The sequence below is a fragment of the Erigeron canadensis genome, chromosome 8 (genome assembly GCF_010389155.1).
Source record: "Erigeron canadensis isolate Cc75 chromosome 8, C_canadensis_v1, whole genome shotgun sequence".
Taxonomy (NCBI): domain Eukaryota; kingdom Viridiplantae; phylum Streptophyta; class Magnoliopsida; order Asterales; family Asteraceae; genus Erigeron; species Erigeron canadensis.
In genome coordinates this window covers 38,335,511-38,355,934 of record NC_057768.1, presented here as the reverse complement: position 1 = coordinate 38,355,934, position 20,424 = coordinate 38,335,511, and the positions used below count along the sequence as shown (strand labels likewise).

The 20,424-nt window shown below is 34.7% G+C and overlaps 1 protein-coding gene across 1 annotated transcript; it reads left to right on the top strand.

The window, feature by feature from the left end:
* The first annotated feature begins 16,719 nt into the window (after positions 1-16,719).
* LOC122580106 lies at positions 16,720-17,453 on the top strand. Its single transcript, XM_043752380.1, has 2 exons — positions 16,720-17,084; positions 17,182-17,453. Exons 1-2 carry the CDS (start codon positions 16,764-16,766, stop codon positions 17,380-17,382), a joined length of 522 nt encoding a protein of 173 aa, XP_043608315.1. The 5' UTR covers positions 16,720-16,763; the 3' UTR covers positions 17,383-17,453.
* The last annotated feature ends 2,971 nt before the right edge of the window (positions 17,454-20,424 follow it).

The following is a 20,424-nucleotide window of genomic DNA, read 5'->3' as shown; positions in this document are numbered from 1 at the left end:
GATAATATTACTTGTCGGTTAATGAAGACATGGAGTTTTACTTGTAAGCTTGTAATTATGTTTAAGAAATTGCTAAATATACAACAACAGGACTCAATCCCTATGCGGGGTATGAGGGAGGTAAGCTGTAGACAATCTTACCTTTACACAAAGGTAGAGAGACTGCTTCCATAGGGACCTCCGACCACAAAAGAGTGCAAGACGGAAAATGAGAAATGTTTAGAAAATCATACCTGTCTGCCGAGAATCTGAAAAGCAGAAATACCTGTCCGCTGGGTCCGGCTACTATGCGGGTCGAACGTTTATCAATCATGCGTCCTACCGATATCTTAGAAACATGTTTGACAATACAAATACCAATACGAAAGCAACCATATTGGGCATATTAAACAACATAAAAGTAGCAAACTACTACGTAACTCGAACAAGTAGTGGGAAACAACCAAGACAAACATACATATAAATAAGAAATGACAAAACCTGAAAAGATCCCGATTGAGCCAAGGCAGTAACTACTTCTAAACAACCTATGGAGAAAAAGGACATTAGGCCGCCTAGCTATCCTAATCTTAATCCTCTCACCTGTTCTTCCAAACCATTAAACTAGTCCTAAACCCCTAGTCCTCTAGATAAACTCTCATTGGTCATGTTTTCCGACAACCATTTTGGGAGAAACAAACACAAAAGTAACCTCCCCCCTCGGTTTAGGCCTCTCGAGACTCAAGGCCAAAAACTCCTACGAAAGGTCACAGAGAACCAAAGTCTAAATAAAAAGTCTACTTAAACTAAAACTCATATGCCTTACCCTCGCATTCCACTACCTCTACCTGGAAGCTCCTCTAACGCATTCGGAATTCCGTACTTCCACCTCCATCTACCTATCACTCTTCCTTTCACGTCAAAGTCCTCTGTAGCGTAGCTTAGCTAAGCCACTTCTCTAGGCCAAACCCTCACAAACCTACATTAAAAACCCACATTAAATGTTTATGCTAAGTATATAACGATTTTATGCATTTTAACTTAGAATGAAGACGTGTTTATGTTTATCAATTTTTAACGAGCAAACATAATCATTTGATTGATAAAAAGTCATTGTCCATCTTTTTGAAAGGTGAATTTTGCAGGACACTTCATGTCGTGATTCAAAAGCGAGAGGTCTAGCATACATTGTTTTAACCGGGTCTGCGCTAGACAGCTCCCTCGAATTAGAATTGCTCATTTCAAATACCCGATCGAAGTCATCGTCTATCTAACCAATCAAGTCTTGCAAAATCTTTAAAGGCCCAATTTTATTTTAAATATGAAGAAAACCTAGTAATTCGTCCGTCCATAAGCATGATAATGAATTATTTATAAAACAGAAACCATGATCTTTAAGACAAAGTATCGTATCTTTCACTTCCATGATAATGAGCTAAGAGCGATTAATGAATATTACAAAGGTTGGGAAACTCGTAACTTGGGATTCAGTTCGGAGGTGGGAAGTCAAGATTTTTTAAAACTCGGGATTGGATCGAGGAGAAATTGAATTGGATTTTTTAAATATGAAATAAATGTTTAAAAAATTATATCTAAAAACTTAATCGTAAAATATAGTTGTTTAGAAAAAATAACATAATACTTCAAAGTTAAACAGTTAACATAAACTTAAACCAATTTAAGATTATTTAAAAGTTAGTTTTTTATATATAAAAAAATATTGACCTGAGTTGACCCAAATTTTCACCCGATTCGACGGATTTTTTACCGAGTCAATCGATTTTTGACTGAGTCAGTCGAGTTTTACCAATGTTTACCTGATTATGAGTTGATGACTGATTCTTAGTTCGATTTGTTTCGTCTCGTCTCCTGAGACGATCGATCCCTGATCCGGTTCCCGATTTCTTAGCCGATCCGGTCGAGTTTTTCAACCATAATTTTTACCATAATCTAGACTAATGTCTACGCGATGCAGCTGCGGCGACGATCGGTGGTGATCAGTAGTGCAAGTTATTTATGTAAAGCTAATTAATGTAAATTGAGGTAGTTTGGTTATTTCATGAGTTAAAGAATAAATGTTTTAATTTATTTTATTAAGGGTATTTTTAATAGATAATATATGCTAGGTGATAGATATATCAAAGTGTCAATGATAAGGTGCATTTAAGGTAAATCAACCTTGTAATTGCGAAAAGAGAAATGGATCCATTTGTAACACTTGTCCTTTTAAAAGGAAAAAAGAAAAAAGAAATATAGATTATAACTTATTTAAAAACATTTGGTGTGAATAATGAACCAGCATAGCTAGCTTGCTTGCTTGGGTTTTTTATTATTATTGTTGTTGTGTAGATGTCATTTGCATTCTTTATGTTTTCAATTTTTATTTTGATTTTATCATTACTTTTAGGATAATAATGTTTTACTATTTCACACTTTAACCACTAAATGTTTTTTAAAACTTTTGTATTTTAATTTTACCAATAAAGTTTGATTTTTGAGGATTCATGATAATACAATTTTAGTTTTTTTTCTTCACGGTCAAAGTTTTATTTTCTTATTTTTATCTTCCAAGAAAGTTCGCAATTTTTTTTTATTTCGTCTCCAGAGTTGTGTTTTAAAATTTACGTTGTATTATTTTACGATGCATTTTTTTGTCCGATAATAACGGTTAACATTTAAAATTAATGACAAATATTAAAGTATATATCTGATTGTTATCCCCGGTCAACGGTCGGGTATAACACTAGTTAGAAAATAATTTAGTTTAGGTCCTTTTTATTTGTATAAGGATTTTCATTTTTATTAAAGTTTATTGAAATCTTATTGTTGTTGGAGTTATGTATTCCTTATTTGAAAGACATGTAAAGGTACATTTTAACATTTTAATTGTTTGATAAGTTTTTTGAATTATTAAGCGAAAAACTTTTTCATATGTTTTTTTTTCCAAAGTGAGTTTCGATTCAGACATGTTGGAGGCAATTTTAACAGGATTTTTCTGGATTTCCAACCCCCTCCTCATGAAAATTTCCTTTGAGATAAGAACCATAAGACTTGAACCCGAGACCTTGTTAGGAACTGCCCTTAGCCTTAGCACAGCGGAAACAATTAAACAAGAAGATAACATCCAGAAAATAGATAAACAACACACGAGATTTAACGTGGTTCGGCCCCAATGGGGGCCTTAATCCACCGGCTGCAAACTAGGTATTTTATTGATACTCTGAACCATAAGATTACAATTACAATGGGAGGTATATATTGAAGAACAGCTAGGGTTAGAAACTTGGTCCCCAAGGAAACCTAAACAGGCCTCCTTAATAGATCGAGCCTTAGTGGCCAGCAAGCCTTTAAACCCAACAATCTCTCACTTGAAGGCCTTGCGAAAAAACTTCAGCTCGCCATTCAAACAAACAACATTCCTGTCATCCGGTAACTCCAGTAATCTTCAGATAAGCGAAATCCTCCAAGCCTTCCGTTCCAAGAACAAACTTAAACTTCAAAACGAAAGTTTTCCAAGTCTTTAATTCTCCATGAACAAGTTAAGATTTCAATAAAAATAAATAGGAACAGAAGTCTTCACAGTCCCAGCTCTCAAGAACAAACCAAACTTCAATCCATGCATCCAATGTATACCTAGTTTCAACGACCTTTTTCATCAGTCACCTGAAAGGCCCATTGAAGTTGTAAACCGCTTCAATACAGTTAGACACAACTGACTCAGTCATGGCAAAGTCCACCAATGACTCCTACTAATTTCAAATATCGGCTCCAGAGACTCTAGAGGAACAACAACACTTTCCATTAGCGGTAGCCTCACAGGAGAGATTTCATTCCGAAAACTGGTCTTTAGAACCCAACGTCGGTTTCAACATATATCAAAACACTCCTCGTGCTCCCACTATTACAAAATCCCGTCCAAGTTCAAACCTCCGAATACGCTCGAACAAATTACCTAAAAGTCCCAGAGTCCTCTACCGCGCACCAGATTGGTATAACTCTCGAATCCGCGAGCCAAGACTTTTCTCTAAAAGTTGGTTCAATTCTTCCGGTAGTGCAGTAATCTGCACACTCCAAAAGTCTAAACAACAGACCATTGCTTCACTACAGTAGGTAACATAAAATGAAGCAAACCAAAATTTGTAACAAGAGTCTTCACTGCCTTCCAATGAGCCCCAATGCATCAACCAAGACACATTCTCATAAGCAGAATTTTATCAACCTCGGGCGATTCTAAAAAACCCCTGAGCGCCTCATGCAACCCCTAAGTCAACTACGCACAGCTCCCACTGTCCCTGTTATTCCAATCCATGCTAACCCAGACTTCATGAGACGAACTTCCACTCGTATTCAACCAGCAAAAACCTTCACCCAATACCAGTACAAAGATCCACTCAAAAGTCAAACCACTGATCAAAACTATACAAGGAATACCATCCGCAACTTCAGACCAGTTAACAGCAAACGATCAATAACAACAGTAGAGAAAACAAGCGTTAGTTTCATGACTTGACTAACTTTTTTCACTCGTGTCAACACTAGCAACCACGGAACATGAATATTCAAAAACAAAGCATTCCAAACCTGCTAGCTTTATTTTCTTCAAAAACAATCCACAACCAACAAAATTCCAATCCATTCCAAAACACCTGTATATACCCGGTCGAACAAAGGCTTAACCCTAATCAACCTAATACCTTGTTTCAATGGATTAACTTCAAACAATGGTACTTATCTTCTTTTCTTTCTAATCGATCAAGGTAATATCACAGCAACAAACTTAGTAACAACCACCTGCAAAAAACATAAACCCTAACAGAGTTCCATTCGGCGGCGGCGGCTGACAACAGCAAAGACAACTGCAACAACGGCGGAACAGCAGCAAAAAAACTGCAAACCAGACCCAAATCGAACCGAAGGAATAAATAGCAGCAACGGCAGTAATCAGCAGCGAAACAGAAAATGACAATGCTGTGAAAAAGGCGATTCCTGATCAGGTTTGATTTTAATATTATTATTTTTATGTTTTTAACCCTAGTTGTATTATTATAAAAATAATGATTATTATTAGGTACTTTATTGTTGTTTTATCATTATATTCATGTTTATTTTATTAATATAAAAAAATATATTGTATGTTGATTTAGCCTGCCTTAGAAGCTTCATAAGAAGTGCAAAATTATGAATTTCTAGGTGAAATGAGTTTCATTAGACCAAATGACATTGTGAGATCCCAAACTAACTTGCAGCTTAGGTATCAAATGGTACGTATAACAATAACTTTATTATTTATACACTGTAGATGATTTATTGAGAATCTCTATATGTTTTTATTGGTCGGATGTTAGTGCAGTTAGCATCGCCAAAAAATCTGCTCTAAATGTGCTCTCCATTGTTGGAGGGACCTCATCAAGTTCTCTACCACCTGCTGCTAGTGGTTCCAAACAAGGAAAATAAACTGCTCTAAATGTGCGTGGTAATTCATCAAGCTCTCCGTCGCATGTTTCCGGACTCCCAAAGGTATCTCGAATTATAAAAGCTGTTGGTCGGCATGTTCATGAATTTTTAGACTAGGTAGTCATCATGGGTGTGGGTTACTTAAGATCTTTGTTTATCTTCAATATATATGCTAGCTATATAAAATGTATGTATAAACTTTGTTGAAAAGACTTAACTTTATAATTTATGAATTTTTTGTTTTACTATTCTAAAAGTAAGAAACATTGTAGATGATTTATTGAGAATCTCTATATGTTTTTATTGGTAGGATGTTGGTCAGAGTAGTGGCAACCCCAAAGAATCTGCTCCCCAAATGTGCGTCCCACTGGTGGTAATTCATCAAGCTCGCAGGAATCAGTTGTTGGTGTTGAGAGTTTCTTGAAACTACTAGAGAAACAAGCTAGGCAAATCAATCAGTTGACTAGGGGCCAACAAGAGATTAAGACTACTTTTGGGGAGTTGTCCAAGGATCTTACGAGACTCGATAAGGGCAAGAGGAAGCCTGGGGAGTAACTATATATCTACTTTATGAAATCAAATCATCATCTTTATAACTAGCCTACTTTATGTTTTAGTTTTTATGTCATTTATGTTTAAAGACCTTGTGTGATTTTGTTGTGTTAGAAGGTGGTTAAACTTTGAATGCTTTCACTGTGACTTTAGCTTATGAGATCTTAACTGGAGACGATTTGTCAAATTTGGCATTGTTGTTGTTATATATTGCTTTAGTTTTAGTTTATGTGTTTAGAATTTGTAGGAACTTGTGGTTTTTTTTTTTTTTTGCATCATTAAGAACGATTCTAATGAACACCGATTAATAACAATTGGTATAGTTGCATGAATGCTCAAAAACTTGTTTTGGGTTATACTTTGTGGGTAGATCTTGAGAAAATATTGATGTTAGATCTTAGACAAGATATATGGTGGTGGTTAATGCAACTGCGCGACTGGTGGTGGTTAGAAGTACAGGTTATTTATGTAAATGTAATTTATGTACTTTGGTTATATTAGGAGTCAAGGGATAAATGTTTGAGTTTATTTTATTAAAAATACTTTTGGTAGATTGTGTATACTAGATATTAGATGTGTAGCAAAAAAAAAAAACAGATGTGTCAAACTGTCAATGATAAGGGGCATTTAAGATATATAAATCAACCTTGTAATGTGAAAAGAGAAATGGATCGATTTGTATGTTAAAAAAAAATGGATGGATTTGTAACATTTGTTGTGTTTTTTTTTTTTACTATATATTTATAATATAACTAAAAGAAAGGATTGGTGGTACATTTGGCACCCCTAATCCCTCTCTTTTAGCCTAATCATCCATCCTTTTTAATCATCTAATTTTTAAATATTAATCTAAATTAATTTACACTTTTTGGTTTTCTATCACCAATTTACACTTTAACCCCAATCTTAAACAATTAATTTATACCTTTTGGTTTCTCATCACCAATTTATACTCTAGCCTAATTCAAAAATAATAATTAACTTTTACTTTTGATTTTCATCACCAATTTACACATATACTTTCGACAAATTTTTAAATTCGAGACAGAGCCTGACAGGTAGATCACCCTTTCACCGCCGCAACACGCAGGTACAGTTCTCGTTAAAATATAAGAGCCGACTGACCCATTTTTAAAAACAAATTGGATTTAATTAAAAACATTGATTATAAAGTTGGATTTCAAATAGAATATAAATACATATTAAGATAGAAAAAAAGTTAAAAAATTGCAAAATAAATGATGTCATAATATTATTTTTATATAAAAAATATTAATTATAAAGAGTCATGGTTATGTGAAATGTCACATAGTAAAATCTTTAAAAAAAATTACCTCATAACAATTTTTTTTTAATTTATATATAAGATAAGATTACTTAGGAAAAAGAAAAATGATAAAGTATTCTAATAACCTTTATTTATTACTTTTTTAATTTTATCATTGCTTTATACACATGTCATAATATAAAGATATTATGTTATTTTTCTTTTATAAAAACCTGTCATTTCTATAGGAAAAATATTTTAAAAAATAGGTATTTTATTTTAAGCCAAATTAATAAAAGTAAATATGTCATTTCCCAGGAATATAATGATGAGAGCCGTACAGACGAGTAGACGGAAAGAGATCATAGCGTCTGACAACCCAACTAAACGGTTCATTTTCTGCTTAAAATAAAACATGATGATCATATTAGTATATATATATAGCAACCGATAAACTGCTTTCTTTTTTCATGTAAAATTTATTCTCTCATATTCTAACTTATCAAACTTACTAGTGATGGATGACGATACTTTAGTAACCAAGTCATCACTTATTAGGAATAACTGCAAAGAAAATATGAAATTTAAATGCTATATTCCTGGTGCAATGTTTGGTCGGTTTTCATTCATCAATGTTTTTTCTGGAAAAGCCGTTATTTTGGATGCTGAAAATGATCAAGGCATGGTTGAAGTTGCAGTTATTGTGCGGCTTCTGCAGTTACTCTATAAAGGTATATATATATATATATATATATATATAAATGCTACTATATGATTCCCAATTTGAAATATATATAGATCGATCTAATAATTATTATATACATATACAAGTCCTTATTTAGTCCCATCTTGTTACAGAAAGTGCATCATCAAAGCATAGGATTAGCATTGCAGTGTTATCTCCATATCATGCTCAAGTTGAATGCATGCAACACAAAGTTGAAAATCACTTCAAAAACAATGAGTTTTTCAAGGTTAAAGTAGGTTTTGTTCGTAAATGTGAAATTGAAAAAGTGGATATTTTGATAGTATCAACTGTTGGGGCTGATAAAGATGAATGCCTTGAGGAAGTCAACAGAGGTCAAAACAACATTAGTGACCTTTTCACTTGGCCAAGGTTAATTATGTCAAGATTACTCCAGTATTCATTAATTAGGGTCATATTGCATAAAAAGTTACTAAAATTAATATATCCAAATTTATAGTTTTATTTTTGTTTGAAAAAGTCATGTGGAAGGATTTTCAATCTGCAATCTAGCTTCTTAACCAAATGAATTTTTCAAAAATGAACTTCAGTGATTTTAGTAAAAGATTTTTCAGATTACATGTCAACCTTATCTGAGCATCTCAATCGAAAGTAACTTTTTTAAAAGAGAAATAAAGGTTAGTAAGTCTAATTAAAATTAGGTATATTTGAGTAACTTTTTATGTACGTAGTTCTCTAATGAACTATATATACTTTGTGAACATTTTTCTGGCTGATGCATGTTGCAGGCATTGTTTGTGGATTTTAGGAGATGAAAATGTGCATTTAAAGAGAGGGTCTGTATGGGAATCGTTGATTCTTGAAGCCAAGGCTAGTCGATGTTTCTTTCAGGCTGCTGAACACAAGGACCTTGCCAAGGTCATCATTGAAGTCAAGAAAGATCTTCGTCAGCTTGATGAGTTGCTTAGCGCGAAGCCTACACTCTTCCAAAATACAACATGGAAGGTAATTAGCCTTCCTAGCTAATAACAAATGAAATTAAGTTTGGTTATGTACATTAATTCATTGCCAAAAGTAGTTCATATATCATGCATTTAACTTTTGATCATTGATCCTGCAGGTTTTGTTTAGCAGCAGCTTTAGGGCCTCTTTTTTGAGAATCCAGTCGTGGGACACTAAGAAACTTGTACTTCTTATGCTTCTAAAGCTTTCTACTGGTTGGCGGCCGAAAAGGAGTTCGACTGCAGTTTTTGTTAGTAAAAGTCTTTATTCTGACATTATGAGAGAGTTCAAAGTCAGAGAATTGCATCTCATATGTACAGTAGACATTGTTAAGGAGACACATTATGTCCAAGTCTTGAAGGTTTGGGATATAATGCCCTTTAACGAGATTGAGGGGTTAGTAAAAAGTCTGGAGAGAATAATTGGAACGTATACCCCAGAATATATTAAGTGTTGCCAAGAAAGATGCGCTCAAAGGTATGCTCAATATCCTGGTTTCTTTTATTACAGTGATCTGCTATATGGATAAATTTTTCAAAGTGTTCTTTGTATTATCAGGGGTTCTGAATTACCGAGGAAATGGCCGTTGGAATCTGTAATTATTCAGCATAAACCAGAAAGCCAATGTGATGAAATATTTAAGGATGGTGCCGATGGAAATGTTTGTGTTGAAAATGTAAAGGTACGAGAGAGTTTGATATTAATGAAGTTTTTTTCTTTGTCAACTGGATCAGTCAAAAATATGATTTCTGGATGTGATGGTGGGGATCTCGGGCTTCCGTTTGAGCTAACCGAACAAGAAAAGGATGCTGTCTTTTTTGACAAAAGCAGCTTCATTCTTGGAAGATCCGGGACGGGCAAAACGACAGTGTTAACTATGAAGGTATTTCAAAATGAACAACTTCACCACTTAGCATGCGAAGGATTTCATGAGGGAATGGAAAGAAACGAGGAGAATACGCAGGATGTTTTGCGTCAACTTTTTGTCACGTTTAATCCAAAACTTTGTTATGCGGTGAAGCAACATGTCGATGAATTGAGAAGGTTGGTGAATTAAAATGGTGAATTATAACCATTATGTTGTGAATCAATATGCACTAGTAATTTACTTCAGTTTACTGCAACTGTAATTTTGTTTCCTGTTTTAGTCATTTAAGTACAGCAGCAAAGGAAGATAAATACTAGTTGGTCCATAACTAACGTAATAAATACACCTATGAGTTGCATATAATGCTATTGTGTTTTAAGATGTATGTGTTTATGTTTATAGTTATTTTGCGGCGTACTATGAGTCTTGCTAAATATTCGCCTTCTAACAATGAATTTGTACAATATACAGACTAACATGTGGCGGAAGCTCGTCTTCTCAGAACAACTCACCGTGTATACATGATGATGATAAGATGATGTTTTCTGAAGATATTCCCGATCATTTTGTTCATCTTTCACATGATGTGTATCCGCTTGTCATAACATTCCATAGATTTCTGTTGATGCTTGATGGAACAGTTGGCACTTCATACTTCGAGAGGTTCCCTTCTTTCAGGAAGGTCATTTCTGGCAATCAAACGAGTAACCCAAGACTTGTTGTCTGGAAACATTATATGAGCAAGGATGTTACTTATGAGAGATTTTGTTCTATTTATTGGCCTCACTTCAACAATAAATTGACAAAAGGTCTTGATCCATCGTTAGTTTATACTGAGATAATCTCTGTTATAAAGGGTGGATTAAGCTCAAACAAGAATCCCAGTGAGATCCTCTCTAGAGATGACTATGTTCAACTTTCTGATAGAACTTCCATTTTCAATGCAGAGAAGAGAGAAATTATATATTCCATATTTCTTAAATATGAGAAGAAAAAGGGGGGAAATGAACATTTTGATTTGGCTGATTTAGTGAATGATCTTCATCAAAGACTAGAAGTAGAAGGATATACGGGAGACATGATGGATTATGTATATATTGATGAGGTCCAAGATCTTTCAATGAGGCAAATTATGCTTTTTAAGTACGTGTGTACAAATGTTGACGAGGGCTTTGCTTTTTCTGGAGATACAGCCCAGGCTATAGCAAAGGGTATTGGTTTCAGGTTTGAAGATATACGCTGCATGTTCTATAGAAAATTTCTTTCTGGTTCTGGAAAGGGGAAAGTCTCCGAGATGTTTCTGTTAAGCGAGAACTTTCGTACACATGCTGGAGTTTTGAATTTGGCACAAAGCGTTGTTAACCTTCTTGGCCACTTTTTCCCTACATTTGTTGATGCTTTGTCCCCGGAGACCAGTCGAATTGGTGGGGAACTACCGAATTTGCTTGAAACTGATATAAATAACAATGCTTTCAAGATCATATTTGGAACGAAAGGAGATAGGTCTCAGCAGATAGTAGAATTCGGCGCTGAGCAAGTTGTATTAGTTCGTGATGAATCTCTTAAAGAAAAGGTAGTCGACATTGTTGGGAAGAATGCTATTGTGCTAACAATCATGGAATCCAAAGGCTTGGAGTTTCAGGTAACCCATTAATCTTGTATCTCTATCATGGGAAAAGTGCATAGAAATGGGTCAAACACTCCATCTCAGGAAACAAATTAAAATATTTGAGTCAAGGTGATTGTGTAAGTTAGCTTAACGTGGATGATATGAAAACTATTATTTCTTCTTTTTGAGTTTCTAAAAAACGTGAATATTCATAAGAATGGTAAGTGGGTGGTACATAAATCAGTTAAACTATCTATTTCATCATCAGGAATGGGGAAAATATGGTTTTACTTATAGTCGTCTGTAATCTTATAAATAGTCCTTTGATGTAAAGTTAACATAGTGTGGATCCACCAAACCTCTTAATACTATCAGGCTATCATCAACAACAAAACAAAAAAAAAGGGTAATTGAATGGAAACCCCTGATCCCATGTATCATCAACAATAAAACAACCAGAAGCCATATCTTTCATTGCTTGCTTTCAGAAAAAGAAAGTCAACTTGGTCAAAAATCGGGTCACATTCACCTTGAACTAAAATTTGGCTAAGCAGATATATTTATTCTTTTGAATATTCAATTGGTTTTTATAGACTAAGCTTGACTTTATGTATTTTAACAGTACTGCATATTTTGTAGGATGTATTGTTGTACGACTTTTTTAGTACATCTCTTTTCTCAAATGAGTGGCGTATCATATATGAATATATGAAGGAAAAAGTCTTCCTCAATCCACCCTCTACTGAACTATATTCAAGTTTCAATATGGAAAAGCACGCTGTTTTATGCTCTGAGCTGAAGCAGTTGTATGTGGCTATTACTCGAACAAGGCAGAGGTTATGGATTTGTGAAAGTACAGGTTTCTCTGAACCAATATATGATTACTGGAAAAAGTTGAACCTTGTTGAAGTACAGCAGTTGACTGATACGTTTGTTGACAAAATGCACATTACAAGCAAACGAGAGGATTGGAGATCACGTGGCATGAAGGTCTGACTTGCAGTCTGACCCATTACAATCTTTTGGAACTGAGACAGTTTAAAAAATCAACTGATTACATACGTGTGCAAAAGAAACAGTTTGAAGATACAAGCAATGTGCTTATCTTTTAAGTTTAAAATTTTCTTAAAGGCACTTAGAATTTTTTACAAATATACACCACACGTTTTTCTGTAGCAAACACAAATGTTTCCCGGACCAGTATGTCTATGTGAGTCTGTTAAAAGTGTTGAGCTTAAGTTGTGGGGGGAATTGGCAAAACCTCTGCACTTCTAAGTGTCTAGAATTTGACTTAAGCTCTACTTTACTCGTTTCAAACATATTGTAAACTTGGACAATTTTACACGCTATATGGAGTTGTAAAGCTTCATGAAGTTCCTTCTACTTTACACTCTACACATTTCTAAGTATATACAAACTTTGAGCATTTAAGGTCATAGAGAGAATAATAAAATTATTCGGATAACCCAATGATTTGTTGTAGCTAGAGTGTTGCATGGTTTTTGGGAGATACCTAATGACGTCTACTGCATCTAATTTCAGCTATTTCATGAAAAGAACTTCAGGATGGCACGCATGTGCTTCTCGAAGGCTGAGGACACATATTCTGAAAGACTGTCCGAGGCCTATCAACTCCGTGCAACTGCTGATAGCACTTGGGCTTCACAGCTTGACAGGAAGAAGCTTTTTAAGGATGCCGCCAACTTATTTAACCATATTGGCAAGAAAGAACTGGCTGCCGAGTGCTTATATGAGATGGAGGATTATAAAGCAGCCGGTAATATTTATTTTGTTTATAAATTTCATCCATTTAAAATTGCAATCGATAACTATTGAGGCCTACAAACAGATTTCACAATATTATTTAGTGAGTTACGGTTGGTAATTAAATTAGTCATTAAGAACTACATGTCCTAATGCCTTATTTGAACTTTTCATGCTTTACTTGAAACTGAGCGAAACAAATGTGTTAGTGTGAATCTATGCTGGAAAATGATATTCGAAATTTTGAAATGGACAGGTGATATGTACCTGAGTGTATTTCAGCTTGAGAAAGCAGTAAGATGTTTTTACCTTGCAAACCGTTATGAGCTTGCAGTGAAAGCATACGAACAAGCTGGAGAATTTTCCAAGTGTCTTACTGCTTGCTGTGATGGGAAATTATTTGAATTGGGGTTTCAGTTAATTCGCCAGTGGGGACGTAAAGGTGATGCTGAGCTAGATTTTCTGCGCAAAGCGGCTCTTTACTATTTTGGTGTCAAGGATTTTAAAAATATGATGATGTTTGTTCGCTCTTTTCACTCAAAAGATAGGATTCGGGAATTCTTAAAGGGAAAAAGTTTCTTTGATGAACTGATACTTTTGGAACTAGAATGGGGCAATTTTGAAGAAGCTGGAAAGGTCTCAAGGCTAAAAATGAGTCATGTGACCAAAGACCCCCATGAGTATGGGCCAGAAAGAGAGACATCATTAATAATCTTGTGGCATGTATTCTTGAACTCTCGTGTTTTTCAAATCACAGAGGAACTTGTTGCTCAGAAAGATGAATTACTAAGGATTGCTGTCTCATTTGCAGAAAGGGATTCTAATGTTTCCTTCTATCGGTTTGTGTGCAAAGAGGCAGAACATTTGTCTGAAGGGGAAACTGAGGAAGAGTTATTAAAAAGAGGTATCGAGTTTGTATATTGCTACAAAGAAAATGATTTGGCTGTGAGATTGGAATGGGTCAAGTCAATCCATGAGGTTAAAGAGATCGAGGAGGTTGTGCTTGACCGGGTTCGTTCCTTTCTGGAGTCTGCAAACCGTTTAAATGAGCTACTATTACTGGATGAAGTACGTGGAGAGTTTGTAAATGCAATACGTAACAAAGATGATCAGTCACTACAAGTAGCATCAAGGATACTCTGGTATGTCTTTTTTGGATCTCTTTGGGCTCATGGGAAAAGAGCTTTGCCTCTAAAGAACTTCAAACAAAAAGCTGAGCTTCTGGATGCTGCAAAGAGTGCAAACTCATATTCAATGGGTCAACCTGATCTACAGTATGCTGAATTGGTGTGCACAGAGTTAAGGGTTTTATCTGGTGCCGAAATCAGCTTAGACCAGATGTGTAGGTATTTGAGGGAAACGCCAAGAGAAAAAAGCCTTAGATTACATTATCTGATTTCCCAAAGAGTTTTGGGTCGTCATCTTCGCTTGATTAAGCCTTCAGAAGGTGTGTTATCGATAAACTTGGTTGCTGTTGAAGGCTTGATCTACTTTTGGAGTTATTGGATGGAACTGATATGGGAACTAATCAACTGGTGCAATACACATGGCGGTCAGGAGTGTAATGCCCGAACAATACACATGGACTTTCATTCGAATTACTTTGGGTTAAGGAAGTATGATGGGTTTAAAGATGAGAGCTATGTTGTGCTGAATACTGAAGCCCATTGGGTGAAAGAGATGCATCCTAATTTAGTCAGGAACGGATATTTGTACATAATTAGTGCTCGTGAGTTTTCATCTACGGCTGCAAGATATTGGTGTTCAGAACTTCTTTTTGTTGCCGAGAAAGTGTTGAGAGAACTTGGATCTCTTTATGCCTATTTAACTAAGAAAAGCTTCTCCGTGTATCTCCGGACAAAAGTTCTTATAAGTTTGTTTGAGGTTGGAAAGTCTCTGCGGAAATACAAGCTTCCTTACAGTCATCGATATCAAGCTAGTCTCATGGTGAATCAATATTGCCAACCATGTGTTGATGACTTCTTGGGGAATGTTTTTCCCATCAATTGGATAAACACACAATCAAAGGAAATGATATCTTTGAGGGGAAATGAGTCGTTTCTGAACATACTCAATGAAGCAATCTACAAAAACACCAAGTTGCATAAAGGTCTAACGTGTGGGCAGCTGGGGAGAATAGCCATGATCTAACGACGGTTGCAGTTCAAGTTTAGGAAATCGAGAGCTGGTTATTAGTTTACATGATGTACTGAAAGAAACTTATTCTGCGGGATGGGGAGACGGTGATTTTATGCCACCAGCTTGCTTCTTATATCTTATGGAGCGACTTCTATTATTGTCATTTAGCTTTCGGGGTTTTGTTGTCACAACAAGATCTTCATGTGTAGACTGGCTTGCTTATGAGGCATGGGAAATGGATTCTAGTAAAGGCTGTGTTACATCCTCGAAAACCATGAAAAGCATTTATCATTCTTTAGCTTCGATGGTTGTTGAAATGCTGACTTCTCAAGATGGTTTAAAGAAATGGGTCACAAGATCAAAGGAGCCAGAGTCATCCTACTCTGCTTTGGTCATGAGATTAACTGTACTTCTATCTTTAATTTGTGCAAACTTAGGAGATTACTATTATGATCATCTGTGTCATCTCTTGAGAAGCACTCGCTTTCTTTCATTAATGCCATCCAAGTTCTACGAGGCACTAACCAAGGGTGTACAGGAAGATTCTTTAGTCGATGCTGTAGCTGTTGCATGTGAAAGAATAAACAATCCTTTTGTCATTATGAGTTTTACTGAAGATTTATCAGAGGCCCCATGTCATAATGCCATATTTCTGAACATGAAAGAGTTGGATTTTCATCAGGAATCGGCCATAAAAGTGTTGTACCCAGAGAAATGTAACGATGTTGCTACATCTAGACATGATCATGGAGCTCAAGAGTCCGAATTATAACTTTCAAGACTGACATCCCAAGTGAGTCGCTTTCTTTTGTGTACTTGATGTATGGTTTGCTCCACCCTTCGAACCATACAGTCTCATTGTACGAGTTATTTTGGTATTAGAAATCCATGCTAATTAAATTGTCAGTCTAATTAGGTCTGGAAATTTATGCATCATGTACTTCTAATGATATCAAATCCAGTGTTGCTGTTTTGACCCTCATAATGGTCATATTATAGTGGCTTTTATTTTTTTTCCTTGGGTCTTTTAACTTAATATATTCTTACAAGACGTTGAACTAGAACCCTTGACTTCCGGTTTCCTTCAAACCACATATTAACCACATATTGCCCGATATTGGTGGGCAATTTGCCATGTTTTAGCTTGTTGTATAACAGGGTGGTTGTATCTAAATTCCACAGAATTATGAATACACAATTAATAGAAAACCTTATGGTTACTTTCTAATATTTTTTCTAATACAGTGAAAAATTATAAATTTAACAAGCACTGATTTCGTACATGTGATTAATTCAAGTTGCTTATTAATTTATCTCTAGAGTTAAAAAAAAGAAAAAAGAAGCCCAGATAAAACCATATATCATGTGATTATCTTATCAAGTTATCTAGTGTCTTGTGTAGTTTCTTGAGTCACCACCACTCATGTATGCTACATTATCCTTCGCTTCTTTTTTCCCTACAATTTCTCAAAATGTCACCACAACTTCAATCTTCATAATTAGCCGCACTAATACCTACTCGACCAGACCTCCAAAATCCATTTGCCAGAGTCCGCAACCGTCCACCACTCGTTGTTGGGCTAGACGGCAAGTTAGATACAATGACGACGAAGATGAAAACGACCAAGAATATGGACACAATGAAGAAATAGCAATGTTGGAATTCTATAGCCAAATTGCACAAGAAGCACTTTTGGTTAAAGCAATAGTGGATGACCAAGAAGTTGAAGTTCTTATCTTCAAGGTTGTACAACCATACTTAATCTTATTTAGTGTGTATTTTTCATTTAATTTGTTCAACTATGATAATTGTACTAACATTTTGGACTTGTATCATGTAGGGATTCTCGTCGAGCTTGAGCTCAGAAACTCCTCCCGACCCAACAAGGAGTATTCTTCCGGAAAGAGCGGTTATTAAAGGCATTGATCGAGTTAAAGGCCCTTTTGATCCATCTAATATCGATTACATTGAGAAGGACTTAACCGTTGAGGCTTTTAAAGAAGTTGTTGAGAAAATAAAAGCCATTCAACAATCCAAATGAGTGTCCATGTCAATTCTTGATTATCATGTGTAATGTAATAGTTGGCAATGATTTATTTGATGTTTTTGACATTCAAATGTGTTCATAGTTGCTACATTGGAGCTATAAGTTACTGATGTAAAATGTGAGCCTAAAATTTAATTGAGACATTCGACATAACTAAAAGTAAAGTAACTTCCAATGTCGTCTTCTACGGATTTTGGGTCCCAATACCGTCTTCGACGGTGTATGGGGGAGGTTGATATGTAGACAGTCTTACCCCTACCAAAGGTAGAGAGACTGCTTTCAGGTTCTACCATAGGTTGAAAAGGACCTCCAGCCTTGCTGGGCATGAGGATCGAACTCATGACCTCTGTTTCTAGAGGCATGAGCTCCAACCACTGATCCAACTCAGTTGGTTTAGACATTCGACATAACTGATGGTCAATAATATATGAGCATATCGTTACTCATTTTGTTAATAAAGAATAAGTAGTAAAAAGTTAGAGATTTTCATCAAAATAATTAAAACGCTGCCGTTGAAAACAACGATTGCCCATAAAATAATCCATGGATGCGAAATTGAGATGTACATCGCAAGGTACCTGAACAAAAGCATATGGTACAACAATTATAGTGATGCACCGCGTACATCATCATGCTTAATTAGGAGTTGACAAATCGATTGGTTGCTAAAATCGTGTCACATTTCCACTTTCATTGTTCTTTAATTTAATTAATAATTAAAATACCCCGTACTCTATAATAAATGTCGTACGGATTCTTAAGTCTTATGTGGCGCCAAGTAAGACTTTGATAAGAGAAAATTGAGTGAGGCAACTTCAAATGGGCGTCTTTCTTCACGTGTCAATGCTTCCTCCAAGACCTTCTTTTTGTGGGAGGGAGGCATCCTTGGACATCTCTTTTACATACATTTATATATTGATATGTGTGTGTAAAGTTAGTGTTAAAAGGTAGAAGAAATATGTCGTGAAGGTGGAGAGAGGAAGAATTTTTGAAGGAAGATGCCCCTTAGGGCAATGCAGAGGGCGACAAAGGAGCGGCGTTAGGACAAAAGAAGACTCACTCCGTATAGTCTAAGTGAAAGGTTTACATTAATCCGTATTTAGTTAACAATCCATAAACCAGATTGCAATTATAGTTTAGTTTTGTTTGAGAAAATAAGAATTCAAATGCAAAACAGTAAACCAAATTCAAATTCCGATTTGGTTTGGTTTGGTTGGAGACTTTAACAATCCACAAACCAAATTACGATTTTCATTTGTTCCCCAACCAAATCAAAATATTGAAAATCCAAATAAATTTGGAAAATCGACTTTGGTTTCTTCGACTTGAAATAGTCCTAAATTAAGAGATGCTAGAGTGACAAACAAAATACAAACCAATTCTTACAAACTCATAACCCACCAATTAAATTCAGGGAGAGAAAGAGGAGAGAGAAAACACACTCATATATCATTGGTCCAATTCATATGTCATGTCAGTTTGTAACTTTATGTTTGTAAATAGTTTGTAAACCTAGCATTTCTCAAACTGAATTTTGGGCCTCAGAATGAAAGAATTTGGACGCAACGTAAAATTCGTTTAATGTGTCACAAGGTTAAGATATATGTCAAGTTTAAACAATATCATCCCATTCATGATAAGCTTAAACATTACCCTTAACATCTATATTCATAGTAGAAAAACCTTTTTATAAAAAAATCACCTCCCTATCATAAAATGATATGCAAAGTTCTTTTTTTTTAAAACAACAAAATGACATGCAAAGCAATGATTATCGTCTCAAAGGCTATAACTGAAAAAGCTCTTTTTTAAAACGTCGTTTGTGAAATCTATCCCAAAATATAATTTAAAACACTTAAAATTATACTATTTCAAAGTTGACATTTTTCAAATAAATAAATTAATAAACAAATTATACTTGTTAATACCAGCACGATCTCCGCGCAATGCGACAATGACAACAGTGGTGGTGGCAGTGACTGGTGATGATAGTGATGACTATTAGTAGTTGTGTCAAAGTCGAATAGTGTATATTGATGTAAATATAATTGTTGTTAAGGTGATAACACAAAAAAATTTAAAAGATAAAGATTTATTGTTTAAATTAGCAAGATAAAGGTTTAAAATGTAAATTTGTTCATTAAAGTAATCTTTTATACCTCTTTTTAAAAAATAAGTTTATTTAATTAGGTTATTTTAAAACTAACATTTTTCAAAAGAAGGACTAGAATATTTTTAAAGAAGTATAAATAAAGATTTCTATTCTATAAAACTTTGCCGATTTTTTTAATTATTTAATTGAATTGCTTATACCTTAACTTAAACAAAAAAAATGGAATAAACTATGTTCTTATTCTATGCTTTAGGCGACCATGAACTCATGAAGTGCCAAACTTCTTGACGGGACTTTTTTGGCTTTATACTCCATGATGTCTTCTTGTGTTACATCATATTTTTGGTATTTATAATAATAAGTAATAATGTCGACTTTGCTAATAAGTAAGTCTTATTTCTCATTTAAATGTTCATAATTTTTTCTACTTTAAATGTCCGTTTTCAAAATATATTGATAAATTATATGATTATAATAAGGGACCTTATAATAATACCATTCATCATTAGACACAAAGATATTATTATTTCGAAGCAATTACATTCAACTACTTTTAAGAATATAAAATGATCATTTGATTAACTAAAAAAACAATCGTTATGCTTATAGCTGGTCAACTATATACACTTTAACTAGGAAAAAAATATGTAAATTTTTCTGTTGTAATAACTAGTTATTTTTTATATCATATTTCACCTACTTATTGTTTATAAAGTTTATTATACTTTAATTTCCATCTCATTTAAGTATTTGTATTCTCTTTAATGTTTGTACCATTTTTATGAAATGCAGTTCGAATTACTCACGGTATCACATTTTCAATCAGTGGCAGCCACACGATCATCCTCAAATACTTTCGGGAGGAATCCAAATAATTGAAAAGAAAACCCTGCTTGCAAGACTCGAACCTGCATCCTAAGACT

What these genes read in the sequence shown, in the direction of transcription:
- LOC122580106 (XM_043752380.1), top strand. Translation starts at nt 16,764, where the DNA reads ATGTATGCTACATTATCCTTCGCTTCTTTTTTCCCTACAATTTCTCAA. An exon ending in TTGAAGTTCTTATCTTCAAG is followed by an intron (nt 17,085 to 17,181) that starts GTTGTACAACCA and finishes TGTATCATGTAG; the next exon opens with GGATTCTCGTCGAGCTTGAG.